Raw genomic sequence first — 12,591 nt, 5'->3', positions numbered from 1 at the left:
TTTTTTTGCCTTTGGTGGAGGGGGCATGGCCAAAATCCACTGCAGTCCACTGAAGGCCAAATTGTCAGGAAAACTCTCAAGGAGGATCTTCCAAAAGCCCCTGCAGCTTTGCTGAAGCCAAAGTGTGTCCTCGCACTTTTGGGTGGAAGCTGGCAAAAGAGGCCCAGGCCTGCTGCAGTTTGGAGGTTTCCAATAGTACTTCAGCCTGGCAGGGGTGGGAGGATTTTGAGGCGGCACCCTAAAGAAAATGTTCATTGGTTTCTAGGGAAGCCAGTCAGGTGGTTGAGCCCTCCCGTGAACCCCTATCCAAGAACATTACTGCAACCACTGGGACCCCAAGACTGCTGAAGTTGAAAGCAATGAGTGAACACACGTAGTGTTTTTTGTCCCTGGCCAATTAGATGAGGTCTTACCCCTTCCTATTGGCAGTCTCATAACAAACTGGGCCACGAGTCCTGCTCCCAGACAGAACAGGCACTGGGGAATGCGGGTGGCCTCCCTCTGGGCTGGAGGGCCAGACAATATGCTTCTTGTAGGATGGGGCCTCAGACGCAGTGTACCAGGATCTGAGCATTTGATGTGCCTGCCAGGCAGGTGGGCACCATCTTGTGTAGGGACACTCACACCCCACTTTGTCAACTGCCCTCCCCCCTCAGGCTAGCCCATTTTTCCTTTTAAGTCAGGAGCTCCAACCTATTGTATTTATGGTGCCTGTAGGAAGCACGACCTTAGACATCAGTTGATGGGATCTGGTGGCAGCCTGAAAAGCAGACGTTAAGAGCTATAAAGAGCCTGACTGTGCCAAGACAATTTTATTTAATGGGTCAAAGAAAGGGATCCACGCTAGTTTACAAAAAGCTTGAAGACTTTGTCTATGGTGAAACCTTCACATTTCCAATTCTTGCCCTGCATATAGATGCGTATACACACACTCACCCCTACACAGAATTCAAACTTCAAACAAGAAATAGTTTATTAGTAAGGAGACATATGGGAATGTGGCCTCTTTTCCTTCTAGTCCTGCACTCACCCAGAGTGGGTTGCTGCAAATATCCACCAGGACCTGGGTGTGGCATCCAGACTGCCCACTACGAGCATTCCTCCTGCTGGCTCATCTGTTCTGTTGGTGAACAAAGGGCACACAGGTCTGGCCCACTTAAGTGCTGCCTTTTCCTGGCTGAAATTATGTCCTGTAGATGGAGGTTAGGAGGTTACTTTCCCCTATAGGATGGTCAAGATGCCCTCGCTCTTTTTTTTTTTTTTTTTTGTCTTTTTCCTTTTTATCAGTACCGGGGATCAAACTCACAACTGCCTGCTTGCAAGGCAGGCGCTTATGCCGCTGAGCTAAATCCCCAGCCCCTGCCCTCCCTCATTTTAACACCTTAAATTCCACAAGTCCTTTTGCTGCACCTATCAGGTCATACCTGGTCTCTGAGGGGAAGCTGAAAGGAGTCATTTTCTTTTCTTGGTACTGAGGATCGAACCAAGAGAACACTGAGCTAAACCCCAGCCCTTTCTGAGACAGGGTTTCTCTTAAATTGTCCAGGGTGGCCTCAAATATATTCCTTCCTCAGCTTCCTGAGTAGCTGGGATTACAGCTATCAATTATCCCACCTTACCAAGGGGTTAGTTCCTAAGCAAAGAGACAATGGGAATACAGTATTTTAAGGGTCCTCAGACTAAGGCCAGTTTCTATTTTAACAAGTATTCACTGAGTGTTTACTGTGTACCAGACAGTGTTCTGGAAGTTGGAAGTTTCAGCCCATACCAGCGAGGTCCTAACACCTAGCCAGGATGGTTTCCTGAGTGTCGAGGTTATGGTCTCCAGTCTGTCTCTATCTATTTGCTTCTCTCTTGTCTCTTCCCCTCCTCCTCCCCCCACTACCTCCCACACCCTGTCTTCTCTGCTTCAGTAGCAGATCTCCCTTTGGTCTCCTGGGCCCCCCAAACCCTATCATTCCAGTCCGGCTGGTGGCTCCTCCTTGAGGGGCCTTGCCTGACCATCCCCTATCCCAAAGGGCCTCAGGACCAGGTGCCCACGCTGGTGCTTGATACGGGCAGAGCTATCACCAAAACCTTTGCCACACTCGGCACACTTGTATGGCTTCTCTCCAGTGTGTGTGCGCCTATGTTTGACCAGATCTGAGCTCCGGGGAAACTCCTTCCCACAAAAGCCACACACATGGGACTGGCTGGGTCCAGAGGGCTGGGTATGGGCTATAGGTCGAGAGGCCATGGGTGCTGGACCAGGAGGGTTATGTGGCCGCAGGAGAGTAGATGGTGGTGGTGGCCGAGCATGTTCACCACGGTGAGTGCGCAGGTGCTTGACTCGTGCTGAGCTGTCAGCAAAGCCCTTGCCACACTCAGGACAGAGGTAAGGTTTCTCCCCTGTGTGCACACGATGGTGTTTTACTAGGTCAGAGCTTCGGCGGAAAGCCTTGCCACACTCAGGACACTTGTGGGGCTTGTCACCCACTGTCAGTGGTGGGGGTGGCTCACCAGCCTGCGGGCCCCCAGGTTCTAGTTCCAAGCCAGGTAAGCCAAAAGGCCCATCACCTGAGTGTGAAGGACTTCGAGGAGTCAGTGGGGGACTGGTGGCAAGAGGAGGTGGAGGTGGGCTGGGGATTAGCGGGGCTACAGGGTGGCTGGGGAAGCTGAAGGCCTGGGGCTGCATGTGAGTGAGGCGGTGTCGGAGAAGAGTGGAGCTGAGGCTGAAGGTGCGGTCACACTCTGGACAGGCATGTGGCCGCTCGCCACTGTGGGTGCGGAGGTGCTTGACCCTGGCGGAGCTGTCAGCAAAGCCTTTGCCGCATTCAGGGCACAGGTAGGGCTTCTCCCCTGTGTGCACCCGCAGGTGTTTCACCAGGTCAGAGCCCCGGGCAAACTCCTTCCCACACACATCACAGCCAAAGGGTTTGGGCCCTAAGTGACTGCGCTGGTGGCTCAAGAGGCTACAACTGAGCACAAACCTTTTACCACAATCTGTGCAGATATATGGCTTGTCCTGGGCCTTGGGTCCCTGTGCAGTTGCAGTGGCTGCCCGAGATGGCTGTCTTCGGGGTACGACTGGCTGGGGGGGCTGTTCCCCTCGGTGTGTCCGCTGGTGCTTTATTCGGGCAGAACTGTCACTGAAGCCCTTGCCACAGATGCCACATTTGTAGGGCTTCTCACCGGTGTGGGTCCGCTGGTGCTTCACTAGGTCGGAACTCTGCCGAAAGCTCTTGCCACATTCACCGCAGATAGTGGGGCGTTCACCAGCAGGGATCCGGGGTCGAGAAATCTTTGGGGGACCCTGGGCTGGTGGCTGGGCTCTATAGGGCTTCTCACCACTGTGAGTTCGCTGATGTTTGATGCGGGCTGAGCTATCCCCAAAGCCCTTGCCACAAACCCCACACTTATAGGGTTTCTCCCCGGTGTGAGTCCGCTGGTGTTTCACCAGATCTGACATCTGCCTGAAGCTCTTGCCACACTCACCACACACTGCAGTTCGATCAGTACTGGCCTGGCCCCAGCGTGGTTCTCCCAGGACCTGGGGGCCTTGGTCCCGAGCCTGAGGCTTTCCTAGTCCCCCTCTTTGGACCCATAAGTCATCCCAGGTCTGGATGCCTTCAGGTTTGAGAGAATCATTTCTTACTTCATGACCTGGGGCCAGATCTTCCTCTTCCTTATACTCCAATTCATCCTCATCCTGTGGAGTACGTTCAAATTCATTTGACTGAGAAATCTCCATATTCTCACTTCCTAAACCTAGAGAAAAAAAAATGAGATTGTAGACCTCAACCTTTAGCTCAGCCTTTATCACTTTCTTTTGGTGTATATTTGTTTGTTGGGGTTTTGTTGTTGTTGTTGTTTTTTGACAGGATCTTGCTGTGCAGTTCAGGCTGGCCTTAAACTTGTGGTGATCTTTCTGTCTCAGCCTCCCGACTGCAGAAGTTATAGACATGCACCACCATGCCTGTCATCTTTTGGTATATATTTGGTGCTACAGATCAAATCCAGGGCTTAGCACACTCCAGCAAGTGCTCTACTACTGGGCTACAATCCCAGCCCCCTCCTTCAGCCTCTATGTTTAAAAATAACCTCCTCAGGAAGACTTCCTTGCAAACATATGGCCTCAAGAATCCCTCATTCTCTGAATTTCTGGAGCATTTACTGTGAATACCTCCCTATAATAACAACTTTGTTTCACCATGTGTTTAATATATCACAATCACTAAACTAGGCAATACTGGATCTTCACAATAATTGTAGAAGATAACACTGTAAGTATCTTCATTTTTTGGAATGGATTGAAGGTCATAAAAAAAAAAAGTATCTTCATTTTATAATCATGGAGATGCAAAGGTTAGGTCACTTCCTCAAACTTCTAATTGTTAGAAAATAGAAAAGTCAGATTTCTAACTCAGGTCTGTTTGATTCCCAAACCTGTTAACCACTTCATTATACTGTCTGTATCTGGAAAATCTAATATTTGCTCCTTCTATTGCATCTTGTCATACTAGCCTACTCTATATTTATTTCAGTCATCCTGTGTGTATCTGTGTTTATCACACCCACCCATCAAGATGTCTAGGAGAGATATAATAAAATATCAATAATTGCAATTGTGGATTCAGAAGAACTACTTTGTGTCACAGCAGAGCAAAGAGAAAAATCACTGAAAGGAATAAAAGATAAAGATGGAAAAGGATATTGAAACTAGTCTAAGCACCCAAGCTTTGGACTGAAAAGTATAACTATGATAGGTTTTTGTTTTGTTTTGTGTACTAAAGATTGAACCCAGGGCCTTCACACTAAATTACATTCCCAACTCTTTTTTAAAAAAATGTTTATTTGAGGGGCTGGGGATTTAGGTCAGTGGCGTAAGTGCCTGCCTTGCAAGTGTGTGGTCATGAGTTTGATCCCCAGTACTGAAAAAAAAGAAAAAGACAAAAAAAAAATTTTTTTTTTAAATTTGGAAACAAGGTCTTGCTACATCACTACATTGCCCAGGCTGGGTTCAAATTTGACATCCTCTTGCCTCAGCTTCCCAGGCTACTGGTATTACAGGTGTGCACTTGGTGCCCAGCTTGATTAAAGTAAGGCCTTTAATTAGTTACAAGGGAATGAGGATAGATTTTTGAGGAGACAAAATTCGATTGGGATTTGCATCCATCTGGCTGCAGAATCATTAATGAGGAGAAAAAAGCAGAACTGGGTGACACAATGAGGCCTGAGGTAGGGTAGAGGCAGTGAGAATGAAGACTATGGGGGAAGGAGAGTCCTTGAGATGTCTCTCATAGCCTGGTGCACAGTAGGTGCTAAGAAACAGTGCTCTCTCCCTGCAGGCACAGTTTACGTCCTATTTTATCTAGGTTTGCAGCAGGCAGAGCCCAACATGAGAGTCCCCGCCCAACCATTACCTGCCCTTGTTGCGCGCGATCCTCACCTGTACGGGCGCCTCTCAGCGGCTCCCTCTGCTCCTGACCGTGGAGATCCGCGCCCCACGGCTCTACCGCGCGCTCCATCGCCTGCACGCCGCCCTGAGCAAGGGGACAGACACATAACCTGCGGTCATACAGCCATGTGACCCCCGCCGGCCGCTGCTGCACCTGCTGCTGCTCCTCGCTGAGTGTAGCCGGCCCCGCTCACCTCCTTGGCTGCCTCCGGCACTACCACCCCGACGCTCTCCGGAGCTTCTCAGCGGGCTCGTGTGTCCGAGTCACCGGCGGCTCCGGGATGCGGGATCCGCGCCAAGTCGGGAGGGGGTCGGCCCCAGGTGTCCCGGGGGTACTTGGGGGCGGGGACGGGAAGCGGAAGCGCCGACGTGGGGGCCGCTCTAGGATTTGGGAGGACCTGCGTGCCTGCGGGGGCCGCCCGTGTTGTAGGGCGGGAGCTCAGTGACCGGCGGGCGGCTGCGCGTCGCCGGGAGGTCCGCTCTGAGCCGAGGACAGCGGCCCGAACTCGGTGGTATTAACCGTGTGCTTCCTGGGCTGTAGCTGTGTGATGAAGGCCCAGGATTCCTCCTAATTATTTCGGTGTCTCAAGCCGCGCATACAGACCTCCGGGGCTGGCTGGCCGCGGCCCGCGAGAGACAAAGAACGAACGATCTAGAGACGGACCCAGGGAAAGGGGTGGGGGAGAGACCCAGGCAGACAAAGGGCTTAGGGACCCCAGACAGGGCGGGGCGCTGAGATCGGGAAACAAAGCCCGGCTAGTCTGTGGGGCCGTGGGCCGGGGCAGAGGCCAGAATGGGGGCTGGGCCGTGGGAGACCCGAGCGGGAACGGAGGCTAGAGGGAGACAGCAGGTAAATACTTTGTGGAAAGGCAGGCAGATGGAGTCAGACTTGCAATAGCAGCAGAGATGCTGATCCAGAGACTCGAACAGTCTTAATGAAAGAACTCCTAGTCAGGACGCACGGACGAAAAGATGGAGGGACGGCTGCTGACCAAAAATACAGGAACGAATGATTTGCCACCAGAGACAAAGAAACGTAAAAGTAGATACGAGAGATAGATATAGAATCTTAAAGCAGAGTGGCAGGAAAATAAGAAAAAGAGGTGAAGAACCTGGGGAAAAACCAGCCCAGAGACCCTAGAACAAAAGACTGCAGTTAGCGAAACAGGCAGAGACAAAGGGACCAACACAGAGGATGCCATAAATTCTGGGTCAGATTCACAGCCCTACAGAGGACAACTCCAGGGAGAGCTGTTTGCATCCTGGTAGGGCCTGACAGGGACTATGATCTGAGGGAAACCCTTTTCCCCCAAGCTTGATACTAGGATCTATATTTAGGTAGGCTTTTGTCAGTGTGTGCTCAGTCCCTCTGGCAGTGATGGGATAGAGAGGAGTAAGAATGCTTTACATAGAGCATACTAGAACAATGGATTAGTATCTTAGTGCTAAACCGGAACTTGTGATAAGGGTTGATACTTGGAATCAGAGGCAGTGTGGATGTCTATAATCCCAGCTTCTTGGGAGGCTGAGGCAAGGGGATTCACTGGGAGTTTGAAGTCACCCTGGGCTTCACAGTGAGATAACCGCCAAAATTTTAAAAATAAAGGGAAAAAATCTTATATCAAAAAATTTCTAATATCAAAAATTCTGAAAGAGTAAAATTACAGATACCGAAATCTGGACAGAATTCCCAGAACTACAATTCCAATGGGAAAAGAAGTAAAAATCAAATACTGCAAAAGGAATTAGTGTTTTTTGGTTTTGGCACTGGAAATTGAAACCAAAGTCTTTGCAATGAACTATACATCCCCAACCCAATTTTTATATTTTATTTTGAGATATTGTTTCCTTAAATTGCTAGATTTCCCAGGCTGGGCTCGAACTGATGATTTTCCTTCTTCAGTATCCCCGAGTCTTGCCCCACCATGCTTAGATACTGTTTTTTCTTTTGTGACATGAGGGTCCAGAACTGGGCTCAAAGGATCCAATTCTCCTACCAAGTTGTTGGGCTACAGGTATATATCAACTCACCCTATTTGACAATAGTATGTTTTTGTTATGTTTTTATTTTTTTTTGACAATAGTATGTTTTTGATTGTATGTAGGATAATTGCATCTTGTTGGGTAGAAGGAATATGTCTGGCATAGTAATGGATGCCTATAATCCCAGCACTCTGGAAAACTGGGGCAGGAAGACTGTAAACTTGAATCCAGCTAGGACAGTTTAGCAATTTAGGGAGACCCTCTCTCAAAAAGGCTTGAGTATGTGGCTCAGTGCAAAGATCTTGGGGTCAATCCTCAATCCCCAGGAGAGAGGAAGAGCAGCAACAATAAAAAGGAACCTAGTAGCCTAAAACCTAATAAGACATTATTTTTTTTATTTAAAAGGAAAAAGAGAAAAAACAAAAACAAGACCTGAAGTAAAATAAGAAAAGGTCTGGGGATGTAGCATAGTGTGAAGGCCCTGGGACAGTTCTCAGTACTGAAAAACAAAACAGTCTTTATCATAATGTTGGTTTTGTGTGTAGGTACTAAGTGTACAAAAAAAAACTTGAAGCTTCCTTTGTAAATCAAAAGCTGTCCTTTTTTGTGTATATTTATGAAGCATAACATTTCTCAAAATCTCGGTCCTTATCCCCAGTACCGATAAAAAGGAAAAAAGACAAAAAAAAAAAAAAAAAATCTCGGTTCTTTGGGTAACTTAAATGCAGTGGTTATTCATTTATTTTATTTTACTTTATTTTGGTAGGAGCTGAGGATTTAGCTCAGCGGCATGAGCGCCTGCCTTGCAAGTGTGTGGTCATGAGTACCAGGTACCAATAAAAAAGAAAAAGAGGGGCTGGGGATTTAGCTCAGCGGTATAAGCACCTGCCTTGCTAGCAGGCAGTCGTGAGTTCGATCCTCGGTACCGATAAAAATGAAAAAAAGACAAAAAAAAAATTTAAAAAAAAAAAGAAAAAGACAGAAAAAAAAAAAAAAAAAAACCCTTTATTTTGGTGGTGCTGGGAATCCAATCCAGGACATCATATATGTTAAGGGGCCGGGGATTTAGCTCAGTGGCATAAGCGCCTGCCTGGCAAGTGCAAGGTTGTGAGTTTGATCTCCAGTGTCGATGTCCGCTCCCGGCCGGCAGGAAGGACACACGACACAGTCTGGTAGTGGACAACCTTTTCTTTTTATTCTTCTTCTCCGTACAGCCTGCCCTGGGTTCTCCCAGCTGAAGCCTCCTTTGGTCCGCTCTCCGCGGCTCCTCTTGTGCTTCAGTCTGCCCCGAAGCCTCTATCGGTCCGCTCTCCGCGGCTCCTTCTGGGCTTCTACTTCCGGGCTTCTACCTGGCTTCTACCTGGCTTCTACTTCCTCCCAGGGGTGGCACCGGTATATATACGGATACAGTGTCCAATCATGTTAAAGTAAGCAAGGCAAGCTGATTGGCTAACATCATCAGTTGCTAGGCAGACTATATTGTTGAGCGGGTTGTTTACGCGGTAAGCAGGAAACTAACATATTCGATGGGAGGGGTAATCTACCTCAGGCCTCACTCTTTACTACAGGCCGCACGTCCGCCAAGTGAGGCGACCGGGCTCGGGGCTGCGGCTCCCAACATCTCCCCCTATTTTATTTTTTATGAATGTGCGCATCGTAGCCCTTCCTGGACTGGGTGCAGAGGCTTATGCCCTATGCGTAGGCCCACCGTAGGTCCTTGGCTTAGACCCTGGTCGGCCGTCCCATGGTCTGCCAAGGCCCTGAGGCCCTCGTCCTTTTTCTAGGGCCAGGCACAAACTGGACGGAACCTGGATGCACACAAGCTTGCACTCATTTCCTCTCCGTAAAGAAATCCCCTCGGAGAGAAATTTAGACCTGGGCAGCATCTAACAGTCCAGCGGCTTACGTGCAGGATGGGGTAGGGCCTGGCTTAGGTCGAGTCATGCTGGGGAGGCACGCTCTTACCCGTCATTGACTCATCTACCCTGCTATATCATAATTTTTTAGAGGAGGAGTGTGGGAAGCTCACCGTCCCTAGACTCGGTCGTAGGCCAATCGAGCAAGCCATGCATATGCCTGAGGATCTTTTTGTCCATTTCGGGCTACCGCTATTTCTATTCATCTTGTTGGTTGGTCTGTGATGGATCTCCAGTAGGGCAGGTCTGATCTTTAGTCGAGGGCTTTGTTGTCCGTGTCAGTCTCTCCGGTATCCACAGTGGTTCTCGTCCCGGTTCCTGTGGGAAAACACAAATCGCGCCTCGGTTCCAGCTGACCACTGGATCCGGGCCCATCCACTGTCCTGTCAGGACATCTTTCCACTTCACCCACCCTTTATGGTTGGGGGAAGGGTTGCAGTGCTCCACAGCTGGGGAGCGATTATCATTATTTAAATTTAAAAAATTGTGTGTGAATAGTGCCATGGATAATCGTGCCTTTGGGGCCAGGCCTTGGCCTACTCCCCCTTTTTGTTTTTGTAAAATTTCTTTGAGGCTTCTATGAGCCCTCTCAATGATTCCTTGACCTTGGGGATTGTATGGGATACCATGTTTTAATTGAACCTCCATCATTTTGCAGAACTCATTGAAAGCTTTGCCTATATAGGCTGGTCCATTATCAGTTTTTAATATTTTTGGTTTGCCCCATGCGGCCCAAGCCGCCAGGCAATGATTGATCACATTAGACACTTTTTCACCTGTTTCTGCTGTTGCAAATATGACGTGAGAACAGGTGTCTGTGGAAACATGAACATATTTAAGAGTCCCAAACTCCTGTATATGTGTGATGTCCATCTGCCAAACATCACCAGGGATCAAACCTCGAGGGTTTACTCCCCCTTTTTGTTTTTTATTTTTTATTTTTATCTTTTTCGTTTTTTTTTTTTTTTTTTTTTTTTTTTTTTTTTTATTGGTACCAGGGATCGAACTAACAACTGCACACTTGCAAGGCAGGCGCTTAAGCCGCTGAGCTAAATCCCCAGCCCCTTTTTCCTCGACCGGCGTTTTTCTCAGCCTGCTCGGCAGAGAACTCTGTGTACCAGGCTCGCCAATCCAGGTAACTGCCCGAGGGCAGACAGGCCTTTGCCAGCTGAATCCAGTCCGCGGGGGTGAGGGGCCCAGAAGACAGATTCTCCAGCATGGCAATGGTGTAAGGCGCAGTCGGCCCAAAGGTTGTAACTGCATTTTTAAGTTCTCTAATCTGCTTTATCTCAAAAGGCTCCCGTACATTGCGTCCCTGGCCTATAGCCACTTGTACAGGAAATATCCCATAGGGGTCACTATCCATCCCAGGTGGTGGATGTACCTCATGAAACAAGCGTCTCCCCTGCCAAAGCCACCTGTGAAAATACCGATCCGCCGGCGGCGGAGCATAAAACGGCGGCCGTGATTGGGCGGAGAATGGGGGCCCGTGCATCACTTCCTGTTCTGGCGAAGAGGAAGGGAGCTCCCGGGCGGCCGCCCCGCGGCGAGGGATCGCCTCCGGAAACGGCCCCCGAGGTGGGGCGGAAGGCTTTGCCTCCCTCTCGCGCCGGAGCGCACTCAGGAGCTCTCTACTCTTCCGCAGACCCGACTCCTTATGGAGCGACTTAGGCTCCTGACAGCTAGTCTCTTTGGCCTCCCTGCCATTCAACTTTCCCTCGTCCTCGGAGTCAGACGACTCCGAGGCTAGAGCCCCGTCCTCCTCCTTAGCATCCTTGTTCCCCTTGACGGACCCCTCTCGGGAGCTCCCTGACTGGGCCTGCTCAGATACCCTGCGTACTTTTGTAAGCTCTTGAGAGCTTTCTCCACAACCACCCTCGCTCTTAGTGCCGCTACCTAGCATGTTTCCCATTTTTTAATATGTTACTCACCGCGTGAGGCCCAAGGAATCCGCCACTTACGCGTGAGCCTGAGGGGAGTCTAAAAGCCCTGTAGGTGCGCGCCACCCAGAGCCCAGGCTTATCCCCAACTCACCTGTCTCGCAGCTCTGTACTGGAGCGTTGTCCACTTCCACGTCGCGGGGGTGATCAGTCCCCGGGCGGGCCTCCAAATGTCGATGTCCGCTCCCGGCCGGCAGGAAGGACACACGACACAGTCTGGTAGTGGACAACCTTTTCTTTTTATTCTTCTTCTCCGTACAGCCTGCCCTGGGTTCTCCCAGCTGAAGCCTCCTTTGGTCCGCTCTCCGCGGCTCCTCTTGTGCTTCAGTCTGCCCCGAAGCCTCTATCGGTCCGCTCTCCGCGGCTCCTTCTGGGCTTCTACTTCCGGGCTTCTACCTGGCTTCTACCTGGCTTCTACTTCCTCCCAGGGGTGGCACCGGTATATATACGGATACAGTGTCCAATCATGTTAAAGTAAGCAAGGCAAGCTGATTGGCTAACATCATCAGTTGCTAGGCAGACTATATTGTTGAGCGGGTTGTTTACGCGGTAAGCAGGAAACTAACATATTCGATGGGAGGGGTAATCTACCTCAGGCCTCACTCTTTACTACAGGCCGCACGTCCGCCAAGTGAGGCGACCGGGCTCGGGGCTGCGGCTCCCAACACTCCAGTACCGCAAAAAAAAAAAAAGAAGCAAAAAAAAGGAAAAGGAGCTGAGTGGTGGTGCACACTTGTAATCCCAGAACTCTGAAAGGCTGAGGCAGAAGGATCCTAAGCTTGAGCCCAGCCTTAGCACTTTAGCAACAAGACCCTGTCTCAAAATAAAAAATGTTTAACAGGGCTGGAGTTGTAGTCAGTGGGAAGGCCCTGGGTTCAATCTCTGACTGTAAAAGAAATTAAAAAGCAAATAGATAAATTTTAAAGGCCTAGGTGTGCAGCTCATTGGTAGAGTGGACTGAGTTCAATTCCCAGGACTGGGGGCGGCGGCGCCGGGGGGGGGGGGGGGACAGAGAACAAATTCAACTGATCTGCAAATGGCAGGAGAGCTGTCTCCCATCACACACTGCCTCACATGCTGCTGTAGGTGGGACCATCCCTTGCTAAGCAAACAGACAAACAAACTCCAAACTTATCATTTTTATTTTGTACTGGGATTGACCCCAGGACCCTAGAGCTATATCCCCAGCACTTTTTTATTTGTATGCATTTATTTTGATATTTATTTACATACTGGTTTTTTTGATACAGGGTCTTACTGATATAGGGGAATGAAACTCCCAAACTACTAGATATCCTGTTCGAGTTCAAGTTCT

The 12,591-nt window shown here is 49.6% G+C and overlaps 1 protein-coding gene and 1 long non-coding RNA gene across 2 annotated transcripts; both read right to left on the bottom strand.

The window, feature by feature from the left end:
* Nucleotides 1–797: 797 nt before the first annotated feature.
* Znf48 (zinc finger protein 48) lies at nt 798–5,864 on the bottom strand. Its single transcript, XM_013142239.3, has 3 exons — nt 5,632–5,864; nt 5,429–5,522; nt 798–3,747 (listed from the first exon to the last, which is right to left on the bottom strand). Exons 2-3 carry the CDS (start codon nt 5,505–5,507, stop codon nt 1,955–1,957), a joined length of 1,872 nt encoding a protein of 623 aa, XP_012997693.1. The 5' UTR covers nt 5,508–5,522; nt 5,632–5,864; the 3' UTR covers nt 798–1,954.
* A 2,729-nt stretch (nt 5,865–8,593) lies between these two features.
* LOC134470749 (uncharacterized) lies at nt 8,594–12,192 on the bottom strand. Its single transcript, XR_010039899.1, has 2 exons — nt 11,371–12,192; nt 8,594–9,654 (listed from the first exon to the last, which is right to left on the bottom strand). It is a non-coding gene; the product is annotated as an uncharacterized LOC134470749 (long non-coding RNA).
* Between the last annotated feature and the right edge of the window lie 399 nt (nt 12,193–12,591).

The sequence above is a fragment of the Cavia porcellus genome, unplaced genomic scaffold (assembly GCF_034190915.1).
Source record: "Cavia porcellus strain 051 isolate PalLab524CR breed Dunkin Hartley unplaced genomic scaffold, mCavPor4.1 scaffold_16, whole genome shotgun sequence".
Taxonomy (NCBI): Eukaryota; Metazoa; Chordata; class Mammalia; order Rodentia; family Caviidae; genus Cavia; species Cavia porcellus.
Note: the sequence above shows the minus strand (reverse complement) of the source record. Positions and strands in the feature narration are given on the sequence as shown.